Raw genomic sequence first — 27,220 nt, 5'->3', positions numbered from 1 at the left:
GAACGAAATGAAGGAACGGCGGGCAATCAGATGCAGACAATCCACACACCGACTTCCCAATCTGTTGTGGCCATCTCGGCACTGCGTTTGTTGTGGCGGTGATCATGACGTCAGAGGAACTGACAGGTGCATGCCAAAGTGGACGTACATGCAAGTACTAGCTACCGACTTCCTGCCCTGCTTGCCCAAATATTTACTTCCTGCCGACCGAGTGTACGCTTCCTCGCGTACCAATGTGGCAAGAGCGAGCGAGGTATTCCGTTCGCGGAAGGAGTACCTCTCTATTGGCACAAGACGGCAGGATCAAAGGTGTAAACCCCTCTCCTCCCTTCCCCTCCCCTCCCACATCAAGCCGGCAGCCTCCTGGCCTCGTCCTCATTTCTGTCTCATCCGCCGGAAGATCGAATGCTCTCGACGTCTTGTCGAGGACGCAAGCTCGGACGAATTCTCGCACAGTGCACCGCACGCATCGGCACCATGTCCGATGCCCGCCACTACGACGTGGTCGTCATCGGCTCCGGCCAGGGAGGCACGCCCCTCAGCGTCGCCTTTGCCCAGGCCAAACACAAGACGGCCCTCGTCGAGAGGTCCCACCTCGGCGGCTGCTGCGTCAACGAGGGCTGCACGCCGACCAAGACGATGATCGCCTCCGGCCGCGTCGCCCACCTCGCCCGTCGCGGGCCCGACTACGGCGTCCACGTCGGCGGCAGCGCCCACGTCAACGACGTCCACGTCGTCATGGAAAAGGTTAGGCAGCGGAAGCGGGACATTGTCGACAGCTTCCGCGCCGGCAGCGAGCGTAGGCTGCGCGAGGCCGGCGTCGAGTGGATCAAGGGGTCGGCCTGCTTCCGCGACGAGAGGACGCTGACGGTGCGGGGCGCCGACGGCGGGGCGCCCGAGACGACGCTCACGGCCGATCGCATCTTCATCTGCGCCGGCGAGAGCCCCGCGACCCCCGACGTCGCCGGCTTCGACGCCGCCTCGTTCGCGCCCGCCACCATTCTCGACTCGACGTCGATCCAGGAGCTCGCCGTCGTTCCCTCGCACCTCGTCGTCGTCGGCGGCGGCTACGTCGGCCTCGAATTCGGCCAGCTGTTCCGTCGCCTCGGTTCCGCCGTCACCATCCTCCAGCGCGCCGGGCAGCTGCTGCCGCGGGAGGACGCCGATGTCGCCGAGGCGATGCTGCGCGTGCTGCGCGAGGATGGCGTCGACGTGCGCCTCAAGACGACGGTCACGGCCCTGCGACCGACGGGCGATGCGGACGCCGCCACGGCCATTGCCGCCACCGTCTCCACCTCGGGTGCCGAGGGCCCCAAGCCAGAGCTGCTCGCCTCGCACGTCCTCTTCGCCGCCGGCCGCGTTCCGAACACAAAGGCGCTGAACTTGGCCGCCGCCGGCATCGAGACGACGGCGCGCGGCCACGTCGTCGTCGACTCGCAGCTGCGCACGTCCAACGCGCGCGTCTGGGCCCTCGGCGACGTCAAAGGCGCACCCGCCTTCACCCACGTCTCGTACGACGACTTCCGCCTGCTGCGCGCCAACCTGCTCGAGAAGGGCTCGCACCCGGCGCCGCTCACGACGGTCGACAGGGTGCTCCCCTACGTCGTCTACACGGACCCGCAGCTAGGCCACGTCGGTCTGCACGAGCGCGAAGCCCGCGCGAAGCTGCCCGGCCGCAAGATCCAGGTGGCCAGGATGCCCATGTCGTACGTCGCCCGGGCCCTCGAGACGGACGAGACGCGCGGGTTGATGAAGGCCATTGTCGATGCCGAGTCGCAGGAGATCCTCGGCTTCACCTGCTTCGGCCTCGAGGGCGGCGAGATCATGAGCGTCGTGCAGATGGCCATGGTCGGCGGCGTCAAGTGGACGGCTCTGCGGGACGCCATGTGGGCGCATCCCACCCTGGCCGAGAGCCTGAATAACCTTTGGGGCTTCTTGAAATAGGCGTAGGTGTAGTGTGTGAATGGGGAAGCAGACTCGTCAAACGTCTTGCCGTCACCGTTCTGCCGCATGTCGTTTCGACGATGGAGGGCCCGGAAGGCGGCCCGGCTGCGTGGCACGTCGTCTCAGTAGATGCACCATGGCCGTCCAAGAGTGCACTTGCTCCTTGCCGGTTCGACAGCGAGCGTCGCGAAAGGCGAAGACGGCAGACGTAGCGGCGAGACCAAGATCGGCCGATGGCGGGGCCGCAGTAACCCAACTGGTCCGCACGATTTGGTGGCCGTTGGCTGTCCATCAGCCAACTCCCTTGGCCGATGGCGATGCCAGAGGCGCTCCGCAGTACCATGGGCTCTACGCTTCGTTGCTGCATGGCAGAGTCGATCTCACCACATCATGACTGCGCTGGCTTGGCGTTCACGTGGCTGCGCAAAGTACATGTCGTGATTCTGCAGGTGGACGGAGCGACGGAGGATACTGAGGGCGGTGAAATTGACGCGCGGTATCCGTAGTGATATTCATCATGGTTTTCTTCATCGTATTCGTCATGGCTTTGGTTTTGAAAAGGCAATGCACTAGATCGGCTACCCGTCTTCTCCTTACACGTCGGCCGTGACAACAAGCTGCGAATGACAAAGCTGTCCGGGTCGAATGCTGCCGAGGGCAAAGTATGGCGGCCGTGGCAGATGATGCGTATGTACGCTCAACCTCCTGCCTGCGCACGCCTCCCTCTCGAGGGCACTCGCCGTTCCACGGTCACGCCATCTCAAGACCTTGGTTTCCGCCATCGCTTGACGCAAGCTTGGTGACAAGCCTGATGCAGCGACGGCCTCGCGTGGTCTGGAGGAGGCATTGTGCTGTCCCGAGAAGGCATCGAACCGAGGTGTCGCTTCCAGGTGATACGCATCCTCGTTGACACAAAGTTCCATTGCGCTTCATCACGGGGGCCACGTCGGCCGCGGAGCGTCGAGTCATCGAATATTAGGCGCGCGGCGACGGGACATGCCAGTCGGTGGACGGGACGATCTGTCATTTGGGCGGCTTGTTGTGCGGCAGGTCGGTCGGCTTTCCCTGAAACTGGTTCTTGAGTTCGTCAAAGAAGAGCCTCAAGAAGCCACGGCGACCAGGTTCGGCGGTTGCCTCGCCTGGCGCGAGCGGCTCACGCGGGTTTCGTCCATGTTTCCTCTCGTGCACGGTCCGATGAATGCGGCCGACGGCGCGGTGGAAGCCAGGTTGTCGAAGGATCTGCCGTCGGCGGGTCAGTCCCAAACCCGAGCGGTCATGATGGAAGGGTTGATGGGGAAGGGGGCCGGGAGGGGCGGACGCACGGCGGCGATGATGCGGTCCTGTCATCATGGAGAGCTTGGTCAGCATTCTGCGAGCCGTCCGAGGGCGCGGCAGACGACAGCCGAGCGGGTAGGGTTCGTGCACGAACCTCGAATGCGATGATGGCACGGAGAGCCCACCAGTGCGCGGCCATGATGGGTGCTTGGGAGCCTTGGGCGCGATTGCGCTCTGCGGCGGCCTTTGCGAGGAGACAGGAGGTTCAAGGTTGATTGCGAGGTTGTCAGCGGGGCGAGGGTGGCGATGGGTGGGGGGAGCGTGCTGAGGAGCAGCGCGGAGAGCAATAACCGTACTGTGCTGTGTCGTATTTTACTGCACTGTTCGGTGCTTGCTTGGGCACTAGGCCTGCGCTAGTTGACATGTAGTACAGTCAGTAGACAAAAGTGACGCCTCAACTTTAGTTGCGTTAATACCACAAAGTGAATCGACACTTTTGTCACCCCGCTATACAGTGATCAAGTAATTAATACGTGCGCTCCGTACTGTACTGTACTTACAGTACGGAGTATTGTAGCCTGTAATTACTCCGTAGGGTGACATGTAATCGTGCCACGCCCCATCTAAAGGCGGTGCTCACCACCACACCAGACACCCCATCGGAACAGGCACTTTTTCCCCTTTCCATCTTCAATTGCAACATCTCGATAACAACAATAGCTATGGGATCAAAAGCTATCGAGATTACAGTCACGGAAAGCCAGCCACCTTCACCGAATTACCACTGGAGTTTCGGCACGTGAAAACTTTTATTCATTAGAAGCTACATGTGAACCGATGCAAGCATGGTGAACCCCTCTCCCCTCTCCGCTCAGTTGGCTGCCTCCTTGGGCACGTGGTGGCCAATGTAGGGCGTCAGGTAGTCCATCTTTCCCACGTCGACACCCTCCTTCCGCAGGATGTTGTAGGCCGTCACGAGATGGAAGAAGATGCTGGGCATCGTGTAGCCGCTGTTGTAGGCGGTGCCGGGCAGCTGAGCCGTCTTGCCGGAGCCGAGGCCCATGGAGACGATCTCGTCGCCCCGCTTGTTGACGAGGTCCCGGTCGGCCTTGGCGAGCGCGCCCTGGACCAGCTTGATGCGCGCCTGAAAGTCGGCAAACGTCTTGAGGTTGTTCTCCAGCGTCGGGGGCTCCTCTCCCGTGAGGCGGGAGACCATCTTCTGCGAAAGGTCGGTGACAAAGTGCACCTGAAAGGTCAGAGGCAGCATGTCGGGGTGGATGCGGGCCTCGGGCAGGCTCGCCGCGTTGGGCGCCGTCTCGCCCTTTTTGAGGATGGCGGCGAGACACTCGAGCGTCTCCTTGGCGACGGTGACGGAGGCGTCGTAGAGGGTGTAGGTCATGGTGGCGGCGGCTGTTTGTCGTCCTCGTTGGTGCGATGGTGTGCGGGTAGCCGTGTTCCGATCTGGCCGGGACCGAGGCAGAGGTGAAGGCGGAGGGGCAGGCGGATGGGATGGGATGCTAAGCACGATAGGCAACGGGTATCGAATTTGACGTGCGGTAGCGAGATATGCGGCGGCGATGGCGTGCGGCGGTGATGGCGTGATTCCGATGCTTGACCGTTCTCGTCATGGAGGGGCGGGAGAGCATCGACTATATATACCCGTGACGATTCCTGGCCCGCATGGCCTCGCCTCGCCTCCGCCTCCCCTCTCCCTCCCTGCCTCCCTCCCACTTCAGGCAGGCGGCAGGATACGGATGGACCGCGTCGCCCACGCCACGGAGTCCGGAGCACGGCGCAAGAGTCCGCTGCGGCGCAGGGAGCGTCAGCACGCCCAGGCAGCCAACCATCCCCGCAACGAGCGTCGTTCCCGCGGCCAGCCACCGCTTCGTTGGCGGCGTTTGCTGATGCCGCGCAAGTACACGTCCTGGCCGCCAGCATAGGGCAGCATGATGCGGCACGTCACCGACCTTGCCGTGCCAACCGACAAGGGCCCCAGGCGGAGGGCGGAGGGGCCGTCTCCGTCCAAGCGTTCGTTCTCCGACGACCCTGGTGGCCTTTCCAAGTCGTCCATGAGCTTCCATATGCGGGGTTGTGCCAGAGGCCGCAGAGCTGACTAATGGGCGAAGCCGCAGCGAGAGGCGGAGTCGGACTTCGGCCGCACGTTGCACCGTCTCCCTCCACTCAACTTCACCCTGGGCAAGCAACCTCCTGGCCAGTCTCACCCTCTCCATGCTTTCCACGACCTGGCGCGGCAAGTATAGGCGGATGGCCGTCCAACAGACCTTCAGCTCCGCCGCGATTATTAATACCAAGCAGGGCATGACGAGGGCCCGTACTTACGAGACGTGGCGCGAATGAATCGCATCCACTCCTCTGACAGACGGCAGGCGGCGCCGCTAGAAGCCTGCTGACAAATTCATCCGTCGTGGCTCACCCGCACCCTCACCCTCACGTCCAGGATTCAAACGCCAAACTCCGCATCCCACAGCGTCTGGGGTCGCGGCCTTCACTTCCCAAGGTCGAAATGTGATTTGCTTCGACTCGAAAGTTGCACCAGCGTGATCCAGCATGATCCACACATCCTCTTCCGTCACCGGTGAGATGAACGAACAGGACGAGGTCACCGGCAGACTCAGCTGAGGCCTTCCGCGCACTCTAGTTTTTGCCGCACTGTTCGTTTGACCGCCGGTGCCGTCCTTGTCCCTGGACGAACCACAACTTCATCCACACGCTACCATCAGTTCACCGTCCCTCGTGCGCCAGTATCGGTTCAATCCATACTCACCTCGGGCGCGTACCCCTTACCCCTCGTCGTCCCCCCAAGGCGGTATCCGGCGCCGCCGGGGGGGTCTATCAGCTTACCGCAAGTGTCGCCGTCCCATAGGGGAAGCTGTCCTTGGCGATGAGGATGAGGTGAAAGCTCTTCTAGAGTCATGTCACCATGCCTCAAGTCGCGATAGAGTTGATTCAGCGTCGTTGGTTCCGCGAAGAGCCATGCGCCGTAGTAATCCGTCACCATGATGCTATCATCCTCGTCCAGGATGATAACATGGCGGTCGTCAGAGGCCAGATGACCGTCCGTAAGCTTCTCCACCGCCGTAGCATCCAGGGCGATGCAGGCGGCATGGACGACCCCCCATCGGTCTTGCTCGCACATGCTGCTGACGTACTCTCTAAATTGTGCACGCTCTGCACGCAGCAACGGATCGTCGAGTTGCTCTGGCTGATGGCGAGCCGCTGGCCATCCTCGAGCTCGAGATGCAATACGGGCAGCTCAAGATTGCCTGCGATCAGGTCGGTAGGTGTTGGGTCCAGCGGAGCACCTCCACGTTCAGACTGTAGATGATTGTCATGTTCGCGAAACGGCAAGAGAATGCCTTCCCGCAAGCTGCGCGTTGCTGCCTCCCATTGTTCGTCGTCGGCAGCGCCAGTCGGCCGTATGACGGCAAATCCCCACGTCAGGTCGGCGTCCGCACTCCGGTCGAGCAGGTGATTCTCTCGGAGGAAAGTCACGCTGGCGCGTCCATGGTCGGATCGCCAGTCGGTTGACATGACGATGGATTGGTTACTGTACGTAGGCGAATGTAAGTGTACCTGGAAGCAAGCACCCTCAACGTCGTGTTAGGATTCGTAGAAGTAATGCAGTATGTAAGTATGGATAATCGTCAGGATTTTATTGATCATTACCAACTCGAGAGTGGGCCTTGAAAGGCTGCAGCCTACACTTACAAGGCGTCGTGACCTCCTCCACCGCCATTGATCAAGACCGGCCAGGGAGTCAAGACCATGGGCCAACCAAGTCAACCAACCTCCTGACTCGAGCAAACTGTCAACAAAAGCAACCGTAGTGCTCGTGCTCTTCGTTGGCAGGCTCAAGCAACCGGCGATACATCAGAGAACTGGCCTCGCCCTCGACAATACCTTGTAGTGATTCTCGGTTCACCTTCTCGCGTTCACATCCTCATTTTCTGCTCCTCGGCGGTTTCGTCTGGCGACAGAGGAATGCAGTGCCACCAGAAAGTAGTGTAGGGGAGGATACGTAATTCGATGAGTTCTGCAACTCCAGAGACTGCGTTCTTTGCCCATGGAAATGGGGAGCAATGGCCTGAGGCGACGAGTATAAAGTAGCAGCGCCAGCGGCAAGTAGATCCCTCCGAGCTCTCCTTCCCTACTTGCGACTCGTCAAGCCGCGCAAATTGGCTGACCAGTTTCGCACCTGCATGTATTGTTTATATTTCTCAACGTACTCCGTACTCTCTTTGCTGGTCATCAAATTTCGTCTTTTCATCTGGCTTTCTCTCCTCTCGCCGCCTCAGATCATGATTCGCACCATGGCATATGCACGATCCAACCTCGGCCATTGTCCTCTCACTCTCTTCCTCACATTCACACGATGCATTTCGCCTCACCTGCCGTCGGTCGAGTGACGTGATACGATGCATCGCCTTCAGACAGTATCATGTGGCATGTGAAGCGTATTGACTGCGAATCATTCATTTACGACGGTTGGATACGCCATGCCAGAAGTCCTAGGGGCGAGCTTCCACATTGAAACCGGGTCGAACTTGTTGTCCAGCCCAGCTGACAGCAGCACGTCTCGCCGGATGTCCATCAAAACCATCACAGCAGTGGAGCTGCTCGGAGGCACCAAGTGCAGGAGGAGTGGTTTGGCAGGTCAGCAGTCGGAAAATCGAAAAGGAATTTCGTGCTGCACGCGAGCTGGATGCGGTGACGGCCCCCCTGAATCTTTGCCCAAAGGCCCCCAGGATATTCACGGACGGTTCACAACCGCTTCCAAACAGGTCACCGGAACCAAAAGAGAATGCTTGGAACGGAGTGAGGTAGCAGTCGTCTGCCGTGCTGGTGGTTCACACAAGACAAGAATGGACACCAAAGGCATTTTGTTCAACATCGCTCTGACCGCTGCGAAAAGAATTATAGCTCCCCATTTCCCACCATTCTTTCCCGCCGACACATTCTCCATGCCGAAACAGACTCATCGAGTGCTGTTTCAAATTGTTCCCAAAGGTACCCCAGCTTCATCAAAAACCCAGGATAGCATTCGCCCTCTCGACAACCGAACGCTCTCCGGCCAACGCCTGTCCACGCACAGCCAGGCTCTCGAGCCCAAAGGCCTGCCGCCCGCCGCTGCCCGCCCAACGTCGTAGCACATCCTCGGTCGGGCGGCCGACGTGACGTGCTTCGCCCTCTCCACCGGGGAAGTCGGGTCCCGGCGTGCCGTCCCTAAACGCCGCCCGCTGACGGGCGAGGTATGCGGCGTTGATGTCCGTCACGGGGCACACGGGAATGTACATGACGCTCGAGTCGGAGGCCCCTGCGTGCCGTTTGTCGACCGAGTGAATGGCTGACGACTGTTAGCGTCCGCCGTGCAGCACCCTGCGTCTAATCCTGCCACGCCGCGTCGGTGGGAAATGGAAGACAACTCACTATCGCAGTGCCAGGCCACAAAGTCTCCGGGCCGGATTGGCGGCATGTGCACCATGGTCGTCTCCAGCTCGAGGTGGGGATGCAGCTCCTCCGTCAGCTCCTGGCCGTGGCCCATAGATGCGCCTGGCAGCTCGCTGGTCATGCCTGCCTCGCCGGTGAACTTCCAGTTTTCCTCGTCCAAGAACCGCCCCTTGCCGGCAGCCTTCGAGACGAGCGGTTCGAAAAAGGGCCGCAAGAGGACGTACGCCGTGGCCAGGTGCATGAGCGGGTTCACCAGCAGCGTACCCTCGCCCGCGCGCGTGTGGCTCATACTCAGCCAGCCCTGCCACGTGCGGAACATGGAGCATGCGCCGAGGCCGTCGTAGAGGTTGTTGACGGCGGCGACCCGCCCGCTCGCGTCCCAAGGGTCGTAACCCTCCCAGTCGCCGGCGAAAATGCGGTCGTAGACGCCGCCGCGGCCATAGCCCTGCCGCTCCCACCTCTCGACGCTGCCGCCGTCCATGTGCGGGCCCAAGGCAAAGGTTGCATCGCCGGGCTGGCGAATTCGCAGCCGGTCGGCGTACGTCAGCGGGTTGGCGAGCGACACTTGCGCTTCCGGCGATGATGCGTGCCAGAGGGAAGCCATGAGCTGGCGCTGCACCCGGAGGAGGGACGGGTGCGAACGCGCCTTGAGCTGGGGCGCCGACCAATACAGCTCATACACTTGGGGGTCATGAGGCGGGAAGGCTATCCAGAATCAGCCATGCCGTGCGATACGCATCAGGAGCCGCCGACGGGTCGTCGTTGACTTGCCGTGCTCAGGACTTACGTACCTCGAGTGTGCGGGTTCTCCCTCACGTACGCCTCCACCTCGTCCTTGTACGCGCGCGCCTCGTCCTCGGGGATGACGCCCCTGACGACGACGGCGCCTCGCTTCTTCAGCTCTCCCTTGAGCGTTTCGCAGTCCGCCTCGAGGTTGGCAAACTCGAGCTGCGGGATGACGTTCGATCCCTTCCGGCGGATGACATCGTTCTCCGCCCTCAGCTGCTTCAGGAGCCGGCACCAGCTGTCGACAATGTCCTTCTCGCGGCCCCGAACGAGCTCACACTTGAGCTCGCGGAACCTGTCCGGCAGCGGCGGCCGCTCGGCACCGGACAGCGACACGAAGGCATCGGCAATACTGCCTTCCTTCTTGCTGGATATGTGGTGCGCCCCGGCTGCCATGGAGGCCGGCCTGCTGAGGGTCGGCACGCTCCGCGATAGCTTGGCCACTGTCTGACGCATCTTGTGAATGGAAAAGCGACTGGACTGGAACACCAACAAGATGATTTCAATTGCCAAACAGCGTCACATGGATGACATGGCAGCCGTGGAGGGGAGGGGATTGTTCGTGATGTTTATAGGATTTGGCCGGTCGTTGTGTAAGTCGGCCAGCGGGGCTTCCGCTTTGGGAAGTCCGCACACACAGCTCTCACCACGCCTCGCCACCAAACCGCCACCGCGTCACGCAGCTCCTATTCGTGGATGCAACGGCTGCGAACCATCTGATGCATCGTACGCCAGTTGACTTACACCACCACCGTTTCCCCCGCTCGGCAGGATCATGAGCGACTACCTCTCCAGCCCCTGAAGTCTTGAAGCCTTTTTTTTTTAGCCTTGAGGCCCTCCCGCATCTCCGGCCCCATTTTCAATCTCACCCTTGTTCTCATCCTTATTCTCAACCTCGTTCTCAATCTCATCTCCATCACCATCACCAGCTCATCAACACTCAGTGTATCAGCATCACCGCCTGCCGCCACCATGCCTACCGTCACAGTCTCACTCCCCCAGATCGCCAAGCTCATCGACCACTCCCTGCTGCACCCCACCCTCACCGACGATGACATCACAGCCGGACTCGTCTTCGCACGCAATCTCAAACTCGCAGCCGCCTGCGTCAAGCCCTACTCCGTGCCCGACGCCGCCCGCCTCCTCGCCGGCTCCTCTGTCCTCGTCTGCTCTGTCGTTGGTTTCCCCCACGGCAACAGCACCCAAAACATCAAGCTCGCCGAGACCCGTGAAGCCCTTGACGCCGGCGCCGCGGAGATTGATGTCGTCGTCAACGTCGCCAAAGTCCTTGGCGGTCAGTGGGACTACGTCGAGCAAGAGATCGAAGCCCTCGCCCGACTCGTCGCCTCACGAAGTGCCGCTCTCAAAGTCATCTTCGAGAACGACTACCTGCAGGACGAGCACATCATCCGCCTCTGCGAGATCTGCACAAAACACAATGTCGCCTTCGTCAAGACGAGCACCGGTTATGGTTTCGTCAAGCAGCCCAATGGCATGTATAGCTATCAGGGCGCCACTGTCCCCCACCTGAAGCTCATGAGGCAGCATGCCGGTGCCGCCGTGCAGATCAAGGCTGCCGGCGGCGTGAGGACGCTCGACGACCTATTGTACGTAATGAGCCTCGGCGTCACGAGGGTCGGTGCCAGCGCTACCCAGGCCATCATGGATGAGGCCAAGACGAGAGGCATAGGAGAGACCGAGGTCGAGGTCCAGATCAAAGAGATGGCCGTTCAGAGCCAGTAGGCGGCCATGTGCCGATGGCTTCAAGCAAATACAATCACGCGTGACACGAAGAGGTGACCTTTCATCATTCGCAAATACAATGACAATCGTCCCGCGTTGATTCGTGACTGCTTGGGCGCCGTCCATACCCAAAAATAATAGAATAATGAAAATAAAGTTGACCCGCCATGCCTCCGTTTTTGCACTCCAACCGCGGACGCAACTGCGACCGCAACCGCTCGATAATAGCCATGATGTGCATCGTGTACAAGAAAGTGGACACCGGTTCGTACACAACCCCCCGTCTCGGGCTTGCGATAATCATATACGTACAACCCCAACCACACCTGCTGCCAACCAGCCCAGTAGCAGAAGCAGCAGAAGCGGCAGAAGCAGCCTCTAGTCAGCCTGCGAATTGGTCCGCCTCATCCTGTCCCGCAAGTCGCGGTTCTCTAGCTCGAGGCCGCCGAGCCGCTGTCTCGCAGCCTGTCGGTCCTGGTTGCGGCCCTCGCGCTCCATCTTCAGCTTGTACTCCATGTCTCGCAGCCTAAACAGCCATCGGTTGTCGCTGCTGTTGTTGTTGCTCGCGCCCGCGTCGCCAGCCAATGCCACGTCCATGCCACCGCTGCCGATGCTGCCGTTGCTCGTCGCCGGCCTCGGGATCGCCGTGGCCGTGGCGGACGAAGCAGAGCCCGCGGTCCTGCTGCTCCGGTCCTGGCGAGAACCGCGGCTCCTGTCGCGATCTCCTGGTCCACGCGGGACCGAGGGCGAGGGCGAACCTCCGGCGGCGTACGTCAGAGTGCCGTCCGTGCTCGACCGAGAGCCCTTGCTGCGGGCCTCCTTGGCGCTGCGGAGGCTGGCGTTTTCCTGCTTGAGCTGGCGGTACGCGTCCTCGAGCTGCTGCACCCGGTCCTTGCCATCCTGCGTCCCCGTGCGCCGCGATGCGATCGAGTTTCGCACCATCAGCTCCAGCCGGTCGAGCTTCTTCGTTCGGACCTCGAGGTTGCTCTCCAACGACTGGTATTCCCGCTGCAGGTCCCGCTCGACGGCCTTGATCTTGGTCTGGAAGGATACGAACAAGCCCTCGATCGTCTTGACGGCCCCGAGCAGGTTCTTGGAAAAGCCGGGCAGGCGGGTGGCGACGACCTCCATCGACGGCACCGCCTGCCGGTCGACGAGCGTGTGGCCGTTGAGCCACTCGCGCCCGCACAGGGCGCCCAGCCTGTGCCAGAGCCTCAGCAGCAGCTCGTTCCTCTCCGTCAGCTGCTCGCGGGTCGACTGCTCCAGGGCCGCGAGCTTCCTCCGATCCTGGCTCCTCGTGCTCTCGAGCTCGGAGATCCTGACGTCCTGAGTGCTCGCCGTCTGCGAGAGGTGATGGTGATTGTTCTGGAACGTGTCAAACTGCGACTTCGTATTCCGGTGCGCCACCCGCTCCTTGTCGAGCAGCTCGGCCACCCTGCGACTCTCGAGCGCGTGAGACTCGAGCAGGGCATCGCGCTGCTTGATGATGTGGTCCTTCTCCGTCAGGGACGCCCTTGTCGTGTCGAGCTCCCGCACCGTATTCTCGAGCTCGCGCTGCATCTTGGCTATGGACTGGGGGAAGAGTCAGCACCGACGACGGGACGCGAGGGGGACGAGCACGAGCCTACCTTGAGGAGCGACGAACGGGTGCCGCTGAGATCGCCGAGGGCCTCTCGAAGATTGTTCTCCAGCTCGATCAGCCTCTCCTTCCACTCCGTAGCCTCGACCTCGCGAGACGACAAGCTCTTACGCAGCCGCCTCACCTCGTCCTTGGCCATGGACGCTTCGCGGTTCAGCTCGTTGAGGAACTGCTGCACTTCTTCCTTTTCCTTGTCCGCCACCAACTCCCTCTGCACGCGCTCCCGCCGCAGCCGGTCGTCGAGCTCCCTCGCTCGGTCCTTCTCCTCGCGCACGCTCTGCTCCGTGTTGGCCAGCGCGGCCTCGAGATCCCCGATGCGTACCTTGTCGACCTCCTGCTCCTCGCGCAGGAAGGCGATCTCGCCCTGGGACGACTCCTGCTGGACCGTCAGCCGCTGGTTCTTGTCGCTGGCCTCCATGAGCTTCCGCTCGAGCGCCTCGAGCTCGCCGTTGGACGACTCGAGCTCCTCCTCGAGCTGCTGGATGCGGCGCATCTTGTCGTCCTGCTCGTCTTCGAGCCGCACGAGGGCCTCGCTCATCTTCCGCATCTCTTGCTGCAAGCCGTCGAAGTTCTCGGAGCGGTCCCTCAAGTCCGCCTGGAGGCGCTGCACCGCCTCGTTGCGCAGGTCGGCCTCGGCCTCGAGAGATTCGATCTCCCCCTGGGCTTCGCGCCGAAGGGCCTCAAACTCGTTCTCCATCTCCGCCTGCTCTCGCAGGGCCTCGTCGCGCTCCGCCTGCAAGGCGACGAGGTCGTTCATGGCCGTGTCAAAATCCTGCTGCACCGTCGTCGCCGCCTCCTCGGCCGTCCGCTTGGCCTCGACGGCGGACTCGAAGTCCTCCATGCAAGCCTCGAGCTCCTGCTGCAGCTCCTGGTTCTGCAGCCTCGCCTCGTTGAGCTTGTCGCGCACCTCGGCCAGCCTGTTCTCGAGCTCGTCTCGCTCGGCGTCCTCCTCGGCCGTCAGCATGGTGCGGCCGCTGCCTCGAGAGTGGGAACGCTCGCGTCCGGCGCGCGAGACGGATCGCTCGAGGATGCTGTCGAGGTTGGAGGCAAGCAGGCCTCCGCGGCGCTGGGCCATCTTGAGCTCCTCAATCTCGAGGTAGAGGCGATCTTTTTCGCGATTCCTCGACGTCAGCATCGACGTCTGGGCGCCCACCTCGCGACGCAGCTCCGCATTCTCGTGCCGCAAAAGTTCGCTCTCGCGTCGCAGCTCGTCGACGAGGGTCGTGCCTCCGCTGAGGTTGGCGCTGGATGCCTCGGCGTCGCTGGCATGGCCGTCGGTGGGACGGCCGGACGATGCGGTCAGCGCTCGCGCTCGCGCTCGGTCCTTCTTGGTGATGTTGTAAATGTTGGTCGTGTGGTGCATGGCACCGGTGCTCTCTCGCTTCAGCTGAAAGAGCTCGTCGCGAAGGTTCCTGTTGTCCTCGTCGGCCTGCTCCCTGCGGGCCGTCTCCTGCTCGAGCAGGTCCTTCCAGACGTCGGCCTCCTCCTGGTGACTGACATTCTCCCCGTTTCGCTCGCCGAGCGTCCTGACGAGCTCGGCGAGCTTGCGCTTCTCACCTTCCTGGTGGGCGCCCTCGCTCTGCAGCCTCTCGATTTCGGCGGCATACTCCTCGACGCGCTCGCGCAGGTAGACGAGCTCCACCTCTCGCTCTTCCGCCTCGCCGTCGGCCACCTTGGCCGCCTGATCGAAGGACGAGACGGCACTGCGGGCCGTGCTCGGCCGGTCTTCCTCCTCCCTGGCCTGCCGCTCGAGCTCCTTGACTCGTTTTCGCAGAATTTTGTTGTCGCGCTGCAGGACGGCAAGGCTCGTCTTGAGGTTGACGTTTTCCGATATCATCTCCTTGACGCCCTCCTCCGAGAGCTTGTCGAGCCGGTCGCTGAGAAACATGACCTTGAGCTTCAGGTCGAAATTCTCCTTGGACAGCCGCTCGATGTTGCTGCTCTGCTCCTTGAGGGTCAGGTTCCGGCTCGTCCGGTTCGTCGTGGCGGTGCCGGCGGTCGTGCTCGTCTGCCGGCGCGGCGTGTGGAGCCCGTTCTTGGCCTTGTACTCCTTCGCCAGCGACTCGGGCACGTGCACGTCCCTAACATGCTGGGCGATGACGGTGTCGGTGGGCGCGTTGAGGTTCTCCTTGGAAGCCTTGGGCGTGCTCAGCTGGCCGGGGCGGGACTGGGGAGGGCTGTCGATCTCAGCGAGCGGCTCGAGGTGAGGCGTGGATGGCGTGTCCGGTTCGTCAAGGTGGATGCCGGAGACGATGCTGCCGAAGCTGATGGACCGAGGGTGAAGGGCGCTCGGAACCCGGGGCAGGCCCAAGGCGCCGGAGCGAAGTGCGTAGTCGAGGCCCAAGCCGACGGTCGCGTCGCTGCCGTCGATGGACTCGGGGTTCGTGGCAAAGGACGAGGTCGAGGAACGCTGGCTGCCGAAGCGGCTCGTGCGAAGGTACTTGGATCGCTTGCCCGCGCGGAGCGAGTGGCCCGAAGTGTCGGCAGCATCCATCGTCTCCGGGGCTTGGGACGAGGATGGGTCGTCGGCGACGGAGAAGCAGGGAGATGCGGGCTCGTCTTGATCGCCGTCGGCGTAGAAGTCGGCGGCATCATCCTTGGGGGGGGCGGATTTTGACAGGCCAACGACGCGGGATATGGTGCGCGCCGCGGCGGCGGCTGTCGGGGACGAGTCTAGCGTCTCGAGCGTCTCCGTGATGCGGCTCACGGTCGAGTTCTCCGGCTCGTCGCCTTGGCGTTTCGCCTTGGAGGGTGAATCGAAGAGATAGGTGTCGTCGAGGCCCCCTACGCCGTTGGTCGAGCCGGTGGGGATGGGTGACAGGCGGGGGAGGAAGCTCGACTCGACGTCGTTGAAGTGCCGGTGGACATCCTCCTCCGTCATCGTCTCGTCCGGCCCTCTGGTCTGGTCGGCGACTGTCGCGTCGACGAAGCTCGACTCGGCGCCTCCCGCGTCCCGCCGAGGCAGGGGTTCCGGCTCGCCTCGAGGAAGCAGGCTGGAGGAAGCATCGTCGTCGGCGTCGTCATGCACCGTCAGCGGCACGTCGGGGTCACGGGGCAGATCCATGGCCGCGGCGCGCGTCAGCGTGGGCGGTTGCGAGGGGGGAAGATTGCCGTGAGCCTCATCGGTGGCCATGACGCATCTTGAAGACCAGATCGGTGCGTCGAAGGCGAGGCAGGGATCCGATCAGGTGCTATCCTTGCCGCCCGTGCTGAGAATCTTACAGTCGTACGAATATGCTCCAGAGTGGCGTTGGCGGCGCGTTCAAGGTGCTTGCTGGGTAGAGAGCGAGTCGGCAGGGAATGCGGGAACAATAGGGGTGCTCGTCGGGGGGGTGAATGGCGGTGTTGGAAGCATTCTTGGTCGTGATGCGCTTTGGCTCGTACCTGCGGGCAACGAAAGTCTCGGCGAGCGGTGCACGCTGAAGGGCAGGTGCTGTGATGGAGAGCAGCAGGCCCCTAAAACAACATCAGCGGTTAGTGTTTGTAGGTGGACTGTTAGTGCTCGGTAGCAGGGGCGGAGCACTAGCGGCGCGATCTCCCCGGCTACCTTGGCAGACCCCGCTCGCTGTACATTAGACATTGACGTGCGTTTGTACCCAAAGTTGCGGTGCAGACACCATGTATGTTTGGCGCTAACGGATGGTTGTTTGTATACGTGTTTGCAAGCACGTACTCGAGCGGCGCCTCAGCCTAACAGGTGTACATGCGCACGTAGAGTTGGCGTCGCTATTGACGAGTTGCCAGGCCAGCGCCCCAACGAAGCCGGCGCTAACATTAGCCGGGCCGACGGACCACCAAACAACCACTGCGTTAGTAAGTACATGTAAGTAGGGAGTACGGATACAAGTACACATGTTAGTACGTGGTGTAGTATACCAAGTACTTACTGTACATAAATTAATTCGGTGCTTGCAAATAAATTAATTCGGTGCTTGCAAATATCAACGTGTACTAATACTTGCACTTTGTGGACATGTACTGTACATACAGTACGTGCAATGTGTTACTTGTACGTGTAGAGAACGTACAGTGCAAGTGCAAGTACAACACGTTGAGTACACCTGACAAGGTGTTCTCAGAAAATGGACGAGTAATACAGAATACAATACAGATGGCAGCGCAGCATACAATGCAGAATACAATACAGGATAGGATATAGGATGGGGAGGGACAAGCCCATTCAACGGTCGAGCAGGCGTGGCCACGATTCATGCCGTTCTGGGCACTTGCTTCATTCTGCATCTGCCGCTGATGGGGGAATGATAACGGCACGATGGATGAATCGTGTCTGTCCCATGGCGACAATTGGTGGCGACAACATGGACTACTGCGCGCAGCTATCCATCCAACACGTTCATACGTTTCATGCACCGACGCCGCTCCGTACGGACAGCCGCGAAACATGCATTGTTGGTTTGTACATTGACACTTTGCCGTCACGGGCAATATCTCTACCCATCGGCCTGGTACTTGGGTGATGGATGCATGTACGGAGTGGGTGTAGAACAACGAATACGGAGAGCAGGGATCACGCATCGATCGGCGACGCTGGCCAATGGCGGGAGTAAGGGATTCGGAAGCTGACAAGAAAGTCGATCAAGGTTATGTGGTATCTAGCTACGGGCTCGTGTATCTGCATGTTGCATACGAGCTCGGCATGATTCGTACCCGGACAATTACCGTCCAACTCTTTCGCAACGACTCGTCTAGTTGGAGTACTTGGCGTCAATCTTGCTTCTGCACCGCTGTCAGCGCCGAACGGGAAGCATGCGTGCGTGCTGCGCGTGGGTGGGCTTGAGCGCCCCGTACGAATCGTGTACAGAGATGCTCAGGTGCGTCGGATTCGTCGTCACTTACCCCGAGGCCTTCTCGTAGGCGGCGCGGGCGCCGTCGGTGATCTTCTCCTGCGTGCCGCGATCAAGGTTGTAACCGGCCTTTTTGGCGGCCATGCCGAACGCTGCGTAGGGTTGTCAGCCAGCGCTCACCATGACTGTGCTGGCGCACGTGTGTACGGGCATCTGCACGCGCATGCGCGTGTGTGCGTGCACCATGAGGGTATGGGAAGAAGGGCTCGGTGCTCACCCTTGTCAACGTAGTCCTCCTTGTCGCCTTCGGCAGGGGGCTGCTGCTGGCCCTCGGCGGGAGGCTGGCCCTCGGCGGGGGGTTGTCCCTCGGCGGGCTTGTTCTCGCCAGACGTTTGCTTGAGGCCCTCGGAGGCCTTCTTGAGGAAATCCATGTTGACGATCGGGTGTGTTGTGCAGGCTGGGGGAGGGGAAGGATGATGCGGGAGTGTGCAGGCAGGGCCGGACGGCAGGCGGCGGGGAAGTGCAAGCTATATACCTCGAGCAGGAACTAGAGGAAACTAATAGCCAGCAGGCGGTCCTTGGATATCTCCTCATCCAGAGATGGGCACCCTCCCCGATCCGGGGATTACGGGTGCGCAATCATGCGCTAGCAGATGTCTGCTTCAGCACCGACGAGACGAGGCGGCGAGACGGCGTGTACCGGTCATGTTGCGAGTTTGTACACCTACACCTCGCGTACCTGGAGGTGTACATGGAACCAGGCAAGCATGTACTTGTCTGCTGTACAATACCTACTGTATTGCGTGCACATATTAGTACGGCTACCGTACTTGGCTGAGCTCACATGGCAACGTGTTTGGAGCCCCTCCCTCCTTCATCCCAGCTAGGCGGCCTCCCCCTCCACGAGCCGTCTGTTCTGTTACGTCACGGCCGTGTCTCACTCGGCACATTGCACCCCACCGCTCTGTGGCTGTACACTGGGGGGTACGAAAATGCAGAGCTGGATAATTACAAGCATTGATGTAAGTAGGTACTTACTCACGGCGCAACACAGATACTTACCCAGTGCGGAGTGATAGGGTACGACGTTCCTAGTGGTCATAGGTACTAGTACCTACAGTACCGGTGCACTGTACATGTGCTGTAGGTGCTCGCTTACCTGCGTACAGTGCATGTACTTGCAGTACTGTACACTAAGGGCGTACGTGAGTACTGTACATGTACCCTGCTCCGAACTACTTGAAGTATTCGAAGCTTAATCTCGGCGAGGCCAACATGTCAAATCCACAGGCGACGAAGCGAGCGGACAAGCTGGCTACATGACGAGTCCAACGACGAACTCTGCACCACCATACCGTCGAGCCAATGGCCCTTGCCGATTGCCTTGCCGACGAGGCCGGAAAGCCGGATACGACCATGCGTTGTCCTGACCGACGGGTAGCTTCCCGGTCTTGTCGCTGGCCATTGCCGACCATGTCCGAACTTGCCGCCTGGCTGGCAGCGGTCCAAACGACTTGCGTCAGGCTTCGTTTCGCTGAAACGATCGCCCTCGCTTCCATGTCTCGTGTTCGATGTACTGTACTGTAGGCGTACTTGTAGCCCTGTATGGTATACTTGTGGGTGTAGTAGAGTACTGTACCTGTTGCATACTAGTAAGTGTATGTGCTCGTAAGTGCACGGAGTGATTCCTTACAGTACTTGTACTTGCACACCTACAATACTTGCAGTGCACGCGGTTTTCTTTGTACACGAGCATGTACTGTACTCACTTCTGTATCAGTTGGTATTATACGGAGTACGTAAGTACAGTACAAGTACAAGTGCAAGTAACTACTAGGTACCTAGTACGGAGTACGGAGTACTGGACATGTAATTACAGCACTGTAAGTGTGCTGGAACGGGAGTCATCAAGTACTACCAAGAACCGTCTTCCGTACTGTTCTCCGCACTCTTGCCCTCTACCTGTACTGTGCCGTGCCGTGCAAGCAACCACTTGCTCTTTCCCTCTTGCTCCACCATTATTACTTGAGCAGCGCTCCGTACTGTACAGAGTACTTAAGTAACACAGAGTATTACAACGTACAGTAAATGCACATGTGCAATACAGTAGCTTCACTATAGGTCTCTGGCTATAGTGGACGAGCCGGTTCGAGCTGGACTACCTTGGGACCAAAGTCAATCGGGCCTGGCAAGCTGAAAATGGGTGCGCCAGCCACTGCCCCTCAGTGCCCCTCAATGCCTTCACCGCCACGCTAGCCCCCTCATCGCGTACTCTGTGCCTTCTGCACGCCACCAAGTGGGTACCTCGCTCCACCGCGGGGCGCTGGGGATAATCCGATGGTTGGGCCGTCTGGACGAGCCATCATCGAGCCTCGAGGTCTAGACTTGGGGGGTGCTGGTGCTGGTGCTGTGCCGCCTGCTTGTTCCAACAACACGTCGCAACATCGCAAGGCTGGCCATGGTCTCGACCAGGGCAAGGCCGTCGTCACCTTGGCATCGGGAGGCCGCCCATTGATTGATTGGCCGACGCACTCATTCATGGATTGTTTCGTTGCATCATTGATTGATTGATTCATTGATTGTTCATTGATTGCTCATTCATTCATGACCATAATATCGTTACTCGTGCTAATACAAACGCGGTAGAATCCGAGGCTCGCTCGCTCTCGTCGCCGAGACATCCCCTCCCCCGCCTCTACCGTTCAAAGAGTCGAAATCCTAGATTCGAAATGGAACGCGCGCGTCCCCGAAGCATTGCGTGCAGGTGCAATGTCAAAGGGTGAGAGAAAAAAACGCTGTGCCGTTGGCCTCGTTTCTCGGTCATGATTCTTGGGCCAGAAGCGCCAGCGACGTCGGGAGGCAAGATTCCGTCGTGCACACCGGCCGTCCCGCCGACTCCCAAGACATGGCACGGCGCCGAATGCGCACCGGCTCGCTTGCCTCCTACGAGCTCGTATACACCTGATAGGCCATGACCATGACCCAGACGAGAGACATGGCGCCGGCGAGCGACATGAAAAAGACGAGATACCACGACTGGCCTGGGTTCTGCGTCAGCAACGATGGAGGCGAGGAAGCAGCCAAAGGCGGGAGGCACTCACATATGTTTTTCTGCTGCATCCAGGCCAAGGTATCCTGCGACATGCCCGTCGGGCTCCGGTTGAAGACCTGCAGGCTGCAGTTGCCATGGACGGACCCGTTGGGACCCCATAGCTGCATCGAGACGGCGACGAGGCCGACCATCCACAGGACGAAGAGGACAAAGGCGCCGCTCATGACAATGGCCGGCAGCAGGCGGCGGTGGGCGATGAGGCAGAAGATGCAGACGAGGAAGGCGATGGCGACGATGCTGACGACGATGCAGTAGGGAAAGTACCTGTTTGGACTCGTCAGCGACGGGACAATCGTGGACAGAGGGTAGCTCATCGTCATTACCAAGGCACCGGCAGGAGCAGTCGGTACTGCATCTGGACGAAGAGGGAAAAGACGGCCATGATGCTCGTCGAGGCGAGAAGCATGGCGAATATCCAAAAGTTGAGCTGCCACGGCGGCCATTTGTAGGTCCTCAGGGGGTCGACGACAAGCTGGCTGTTGTAGCCGAGCGAGCTGCTGCTCTCGACGGACCGCAGCGAATCGGTTGTGTCGGTCGTCATCTTTTCCCAGTCGGCCATGCGCTCTGCGTGTCGGCGGAGAGGCTGCAGGCTTCGTTTGCTTCGGTCGACGGCTTCCCCCCACGGCGTCGGTCGGTCGAGGGTGCAGGTATCGGAAGGCGTTGGCGATTGGGCGGTGGGCGCTTTCGGGGCGCGATGGTACGTTGGCTTGCGGATATTTCTAGATGGCTTCTGTCAGGGTCGAAGGAAGAGTGCGAGGCAGTCGAATGGATATAAGTTAGAATAGGCGGGTGAATCCTGAGGTCCAGGATTGCCAGCCCCTCGACCCGGCAGTGCCTGACGGGCCAACTGGCACGTGGGACGCGTGGGACGGCTGCTATAGGCTGCGACGGGATGCGATATCCGTTTCGTGGGAGATGTTGGCGAGGTTTCGATAAACCAGTATAGCCGCTTGCCATGCGTATCCGCACCCTCCACTAGAGTGTTTGTGGCCACCACCAGTTCTTGGTGGCTAGCTTTGCTTCGGGTTTTGGTGGTTGTGCCCAAGGCCCCACTCCCAGCGTCAATCCCGGCCACCTCAGATTGTCGTCGATATCAGCAGGTCGGTAATACCACAACATGGCAAGTATCCATACGCCATGCACATTGATGATATTCCTTGCTCGTAATTTTGACCATCGTACTGTGCGCGTGTCTGGCACGTCATTGCATGCGGGACCGGAAGGCTGGGTCGAGCAATACTACGACCACCACGACGATGCGAGGAGAATGCCACGATGTGCAGCGGCGGCATGAGCGGACCACGTTCAGCAAACGGCATGAGCCATGTCCACTTGGGTTTGCGAAATAGAGGCAGCAATCGGGCTAGGATGACGGGTGTGATGATTCATGTGTATGCATGGGCGTCGATGTATGCACTCCGAAGGGATGTACTTTTGCACGCATGAGCTCGCAAGTGACGGCGGACGAAGGGCTCGCCCACAGGGTACGGATGAATACCTGCTAGGATTCGAGCAGAACTGCATCGTACTGCAATTGCATACTCGCAGCATATGCACTTGAGCGTACTGCAAACATGAGACTTTGTGTGCGGGGGGTGTTGCTGTTGCGCTGGCGAGAACGCAGGAGCTCGTAGCAGATATTAGCTCGCAGCAGGTATTACTTGTAACCGCCGTCGTGATCGAACCGTGTAATTGCCTACTACCGCTATTGGCATAAACATATGCTGGAAGTTAATAATGTACTCTGCTCGACGCATGTGCTATTCGTACAGGCACGTAATACTTACTTGCTTACGTAAGTACATGTATACTGGACAGTAATTACTGTACTGCGGCTTCAAGGCGATCATGGCGTTGCATCGGCAAATCCTGGCACGTGGCACCAGTCCTTTCACACGGACCCGAGTTGATGGCACGATTAAACAATGGTGCATAGGACATGCACAGTACGAGTACGGACGGATACAGGTAAGCATCTTCCCTCTCGCCGTGCCAGCAGTCTGTCTGCGTGGCGGCAATAGCCCACCCATGCTGCCGGGGCGGCGAAGGGCCAGGCCAGGAACCAAGTCGAGCCGGTTGGCTGCCAACAGGCCGGATCCCCGCGGTGCATCCCATCCAGGGCGAAGCCGTCCAGAAGCCGTCCAGCACGCATGCAGGCATCACCAGGTCGTCGCCGGAACGTGTGCGAATGGCCAATGCGGAACGCGTGCCCATGATCGATTGACCTGCCTCGCCACCCGACGAGTCATCCGTGCGTCGCCAACGTCTAGGAGTGTCTATTCTACCCGCAAAGCAACCTGTACGCCGAGGCTGCCGAGCCCACCATGCTTCCTTTGCCCGTGCCGTCTACAGCAGGGTGTCGCCGAGGGCGCAGCGCACGAGCGAGCAGCCGGCCCGCACCGTCTCGTTGGCGCCCGCCTCGGTGGCCGCGAGCGACGGGTTCACCTCGACGAGGTCGATGGCGACGAGCTGGCCCGTCAGGTGCACCGCCTCGCAGATGTAGTCGCCCTCGCGGAGCGTCAGGCCGCCGCGGACCGGCGTGCCCGTGCTTGGCGCCCACATGGGGTCAAGGGCGTCGACGTCAAAGGACAGGTGGATGGGCGTGTCGGCGCCGATGTGAGCGAGCGCCATCTCCATGACGCGGCCGATGCCGTGGCTGCGACGCGAGCCGTCACCGTCAGCCCGTCGATTCTCTCGCCCCTCATACCGACGGGCTCGAGGGGGGGCGGGGGTGAGGGGGGCCAAACGTACCGGTCGACGTCAAACATGGAAAATGCCTTGATGCCGTTGTCGCGCAAAATCTGCTTCTCGTGCGCGTCGACGTCGCGCAGGCCGATGTAGACGAGCTTCCTCAGGTTCAGCCGCATATCGTCCCGGAGCCAGCCAAAGTACTCCTCCCGCTCGTCCTTGGCGAGGCCCGTGACAAAGGCCAGCGGCATGCCGTGAATGTTGCCGCTGTCGGAGCCCTCGGGCGTGTTGATGTCGGCGTGCGCGTCGACCCAGATGACGGCAATCTCGCGGTTCAGGCGCTCGCGGATGGCCCTCGCCGTGCCCGAGACGGTGCCGATGGCGATGCTGTGGTCGCCGCCCAGCGTCAGGGCGAGCCGGCCCTCGGACGCGTGCTTGTACACCTGGTCGGCGAGCCGGCGGTTGACGGCCGACACCGTCAGCGGGTTCTTCATGCCGCGGTAGTCGGGGTCCTCGGTCGGCACCAGGTCCTTGTAGAGGTTGACGGCCGTGTCGCCCACAATCTTGTACCCGAGCTCGTCCCTGATTTCCGTGAGGAGGCCCGACTCGATGAGCGCGGCCGGGCCCACGTCGACGCCGGCCTTGGGCTGTCCATTCCCTCCGTCGTCAGCCGATGGCCCTTCAACTCGGGGGGGGGGGGGCGCCGCGGGCCTCGATCGCGTACCTGGCCTCCCGAGAAGCCGACGGCGGTGACGCCAAGCTCCTCGGGCTTCGAGAGGAAGCGGCTCTCGACCGTGCTCCTGTTCATGGTGCTCGTGCCGCGCGGTGCTGCGCTTCTCGACCTTGCTCAGGGTGCGATCCGAGCCGGAGGGAGGAATGCGGCGTGGGGGATGATGCCAGGGAAGGTCAGGGAAGGGGGCGCTCGTATCACTCGTACGCCGAGAGCGGGAGCACGAGGAGTTACGACTCGTATCCCGAGGGGCGGTGGAGGAGAGGGTGGGCCGGGGACGGGACGGCGTAGGAGAGAGTAGGAGAGGGTAGGAGAGGTAGGAGAGGGTAGGAGAGGGTAGGAGAGGTAGGAGAGGGTAGGAGAGGGTAGGAGAGAGATGGTTGGGGAGAGTGGCCAGGTGAGGGCAGAGACCCAGCTTCAAGTACCACGTCCCAAACGCAGCTGTGCCTGCGCGCTCGTCCGTTCTCGTGAAGCTAGCTGCTACTTTTTGGGCCCGCGGCCTCGCATCCCCGATTCCCAGGAACGAGCTATCCTCCTAAGTGCAGGTCCAGGCAGACGGCGAAGCTAGTGCCAAGGGATCGGAGCGCAAGGCTCGAGGCGAGGGGGGTCCTATGACCATTTTCTCTCGCGAGTGTCACTTAACGGCAAGGCTTGGCTCGCGGCCCCCCTTGGAAACCGGTGGATGCGACAAAAGGGCGCTTGCATGGAAAAGGCCGAGAACTCCGAGCGCAACGGCCGCCCAATCGCCGTCTCGAGAGCCGGCGTCGTCATCGGTGGGAAAGGAGAAGCTTCGTGCGAGTGATTACGTACAAGCACTCACGAGGACGAGGCCGAGGACGAGAATGCATCGTCATTGAGCCGAACAAGGGTTCGCGCTGCCGCTCTCCGGCCCGGTTAGCAGGTGGACGAGCGGCGAGTTAGTACGGAGGGCCAAAGACAGGCCTCGCCTATTTCGAGTGCCAGAAGCCCCCACCATTACCACCAGCTGCGTGCCGACAGCCCCTAAAAAGTAAGTACCTGCGCCATGACTAGGCCACTACTGGCTCGAACCTACAGGTACTGGTGACAGCCTGCTTCCCCATGTCGGCCGACCAGTTAGCGACACCATCCACTGGCATGTACTTACTTGCATACGCTGGGTTGGTATCGGACGGAGTGCTTGGTACGGTAATTAATTACTGGAACGTTGGGACGCAGTATTACGGAGTATTGAGTACTCGGTAGGTACGGAGTGCACCTACTGTACATCCAAGAACCACCGGTAGCAGTTACCCCCTGTACTTGAAAGTTCTTGGTGGTACGGTACAAGGACATGCGCTGTACAACTATTAATACTTAAGTACTCCGTACTAGGTATATAGTACTCCGTACAAGTGTTCGTACTTGTACTCCGTACTTACTTACGCTCGCACCGACTCCCGCTCGGAGACTGCCGTCCAGCAGGGTGTCGGCGCTCGCTACGAGCAATTGGTGATGGAACAGAGCACAACCCTTACGATGCCAACGTTGATCAAGGACGCCCGCCCGCGCACATGTGAGGCATCCGAGGCAAGAACAGATTTTACAAACAATATACCGCACAGGAAGCAAGCATAATGTACATGTATGCTTCCAAGTGTAAATGTACTTGACATTCTCCTCGTCTATCCTCGTCTGGGAAGAATGACGAGGCACCTACCAAGTACCTGTGATTCCTTGCTGGGTACAGTTAGTACTTACCTACTGTACTGTACTGTAGTAGATGCATGTGTGGAAGACCGTCGGCAGGCCCAATTCGTCCTAGCATGTCGGTGGGTGTAATACTCCGTACCCTCCATGCGGACTACGGTGTGCACCTAAATAATACAAGCGCGGACATGTCACTTCATGGCCGTCGGCGACTTGATCAATGTGATATAAAGATATCCCATCCATCCGTGGATGCCTTGCATCTTCATTCCTCCACAAGTGCTGTGCCGGAGCCTTCCACCATGAATTCACGGCATGCGTCTCCCATCTTCCTATCGCCAACACGCAGCTCGCTAGCAGGATGCGATGAGCCTACCTCGTTGCCGGATCCCTTCCATCACACCACCACTCCGGCCTTCCCAGTCCCTCCGCTGGTGCTTCTCTTCCAACCGCTGTCCGACGGTTGTCTCAAGTGGGTGTCCCGCGTCGAAAGTCGGTAAGCAAAATGCTACCTCGCCCTGCAGCTGCCACTGCCACGGGCCATGGAACCATGACCCGTAACCCGTTACCCGCCGACGGTCGGCTTCCGCCGGTAAATCCTTCCGTCACCCCACCACCACTGAGCCGGCGAAGGCGCGGGTGGAACAGTCCCGCACCTCGGTACAAATCGGATCGTGCTTGTACAAGTATTCAAACTCGCACGCACTGTACAAGTAATTGCAAGTAATAAAACTATAATACCAGTCGTTGCATGTGCTCCGTACATGTATGAACAGTATCAAATGCACCATCCGGTACGGTCAACTCGTACTTTCCAAGTCCTCGCAAGTGCAAAAGTATATTCGCGGCGGTTGCATGTAATAAACGTGCTGCAGCGGTGCACCTGTAGCTTGATCAAGTCCCCATGATGCCACGACAGAGTACAAGTGGTCATGCCATCCATCTTGCTATCGGTGCAAGAACGGCCGGTAGACTCATTCAGCGCGTATTTGCCCAACATGCTTCACCACGTCTAATGGCAAAAGGGCATCATTCACGCGCTGGACCAAGGCATCCCCGTCCTTGCCCCGGCGAGATGCTCGGGGTCGGCAGGCGCTGCTCTTGGATTCCGTCCTTCCTCACGTCGGATTTGCTGAAAGTGCTCCCCGCGGCACATGGCTTTTCAAAAATCTTGCAAGAGGGACTATGCGGCGCAAACAGGCGGTCAACGCTTCGTACCGTACGTGTGCAATCAGGCGAGCCGGCGTCGCAATCCATTTTGGGCTGTGCACATGCAAGGGGGCGAGGGCCGGGAGCAAGAGAGCGGCGACGCATCCATCCGTTCCGTTGGCTCCTACCCCAGCTTCTCTCGTCGCCAAAGC

The 27,220-nt window shown here is 60.2% G+C and overlaps 8 protein-coding genes across 8 annotated transcripts; 2 read left to right on the top strand and 6 right to left on the bottom strand.

Moving 5' to 3' along the window:
• Positions 1-477: 477 nt before the first annotated feature.
• Positions 478-1,944, top strand: DCS_06833 (mercuric reductase; the record flags this gene model as incomplete). The annotated part of the gene is made up of 1 exon (XM_040804120.1): positions 478-1,944. One exon carries the CDS (start codon positions 478-480, stop codon positions 1,942-1,944), a length of 1,467 nt encoding a protein of 488 aa, XP_040654224.1.
• Positions 1,945-2,967: 1,023 nt separating this feature from the next.
• DCS_06832 (uncharacterized protein) lies at positions 2,968-3,418 on the bottom strand (the record flags this gene model as incomplete). Its single annotated transcript, XM_040804119.1, has 2 exons — positions 2,968-3,183; positions 3,374-3,418. The coding sequence occupies 2 exons, from the start codon at positions 3,416-3,418 to the stop codon at positions 2,968-2,970; spliced, it is 261 nt and encodes an 86-aa protein (XP_040654223.1).
• Positions 3,419-4,090: 672 nt separating this feature from the next.
• DCS_06831 (uncharacterized protein) lies at positions 4,091-6,771 on the bottom strand (the record flags this gene model as incomplete). Its single annotated transcript, XM_040804118.1, has 5 exons — positions 4,091-4,829; positions 4,879-5,554; positions 5,654-5,922; positions 6,018-6,442; positions 6,487-6,771. 5 exons carry the CDS (start codon positions 6,769-6,771, stop codon positions 4,091-4,093), a joined length of 2,394 nt encoding a protein of 797 aa, XP_040654222.1.
• A 1,490-nt stretch (positions 6,772-8,261) lies between these two features.
• Positions 8,262-9,930, bottom strand: DCS_06830 (DUF1479 domain protein; the record flags this gene model as incomplete). The annotated part of the gene is made up of 3 exons (XM_040804117.1): positions 8,262-8,584; positions 8,668-9,393; positions 9,480-9,930. 3 exons carry the CDS (start codon positions 9,928-9,930, stop codon positions 8,262-8,264), a joined length of 1,500 nt encoding a protein of 499 aa, XP_040654221.1.
• A 516-nt stretch (positions 9,931-10,446) lies between these two features.
• On the top strand, positions 10,447-11,217 carry DCS_06829 (deoxyribose-phosphate aldolase; the record flags this gene model as incomplete). The annotated part of the gene is made up of 1 exon (XM_040804116.1): positions 10,447-11,217. One exon carries the CDS (start codon positions 10,447-10,449, stop codon positions 11,215-11,217), a length of 771 nt encoding a protein of 256 aa, XP_040654220.1.
• Positions 11,218-11,595: 378 nt separating this feature from the next.
• On the bottom strand, positions 11,596-18,092 carry DCS_06828 (anucleate primary sterigmata protein B; the record flags this gene model as incomplete). The annotated part of the gene is made up of 5 exons (XM_040804115.1): positions 11,596-12,789; positions 12,846-15,996; positions 16,079-16,312; positions 17,714-17,813; positions 17,939-18,092. 5 exons carry the CDS (start codon positions 18,090-18,092, stop codon positions 11,596-11,598), a joined length of 4,833 nt encoding a protein of 1,610 aa, XP_040654219.1.
• Positions 18,093-20,604: 2,512 nt separating this feature from the next.
• DCS_06827 (uncharacterized protein) lies at positions 20,605-21,332 on the bottom strand (the record flags this gene model as incomplete). Its single annotated transcript, XM_040804114.1, has 3 exons — positions 20,605-20,702; positions 20,763-21,037; positions 21,097-21,332. The coding sequence occupies 3 exons, from the start codon at positions 21,330-21,332 to the stop codon at positions 20,605-20,607; spliced, it is 609 nt and encodes a 202-aa protein (XP_040654218.1).
• Positions 21,333-23,119: 1,787 nt separating this feature from the next.
• DCS_06826 (arginase) lies at positions 23,120-24,269 on the bottom strand (the record flags this gene model as incomplete). The annotated part of the gene is made up of 3 exons (XM_040804113.1): positions 23,120-23,429; positions 23,525-24,108; positions 24,186-24,269. 3 exons carry the CDS (start codon positions 24,267-24,269, stop codon positions 23,120-23,122), a joined length of 978 nt encoding a protein of 325 aa, XP_040654217.1.
• Positions 24,270-27,220: the final 2,951 nt, after the last annotated feature.

The sequence above is a fragment of the Drechmeria coniospora genome, chromosome 03, assembly GCF_001625195.1.
Source record: "Drechmeria coniospora strain ARSEF 6962 chromosome 03, whole genome shotgun sequence".
In the NCBI taxonomy this organism is placed as follows: domain Eukaryota; kingdom Fungi; phylum Ascomycota; class Sordariomycetes; order Hypocreales; family Ophiocordycipitaceae; genus Drechmeria; species Drechmeria coniospora.
Note: the sequence above shows the minus strand (reverse complement) of the source record. Positions and strands in the feature narration are given on the sequence as shown.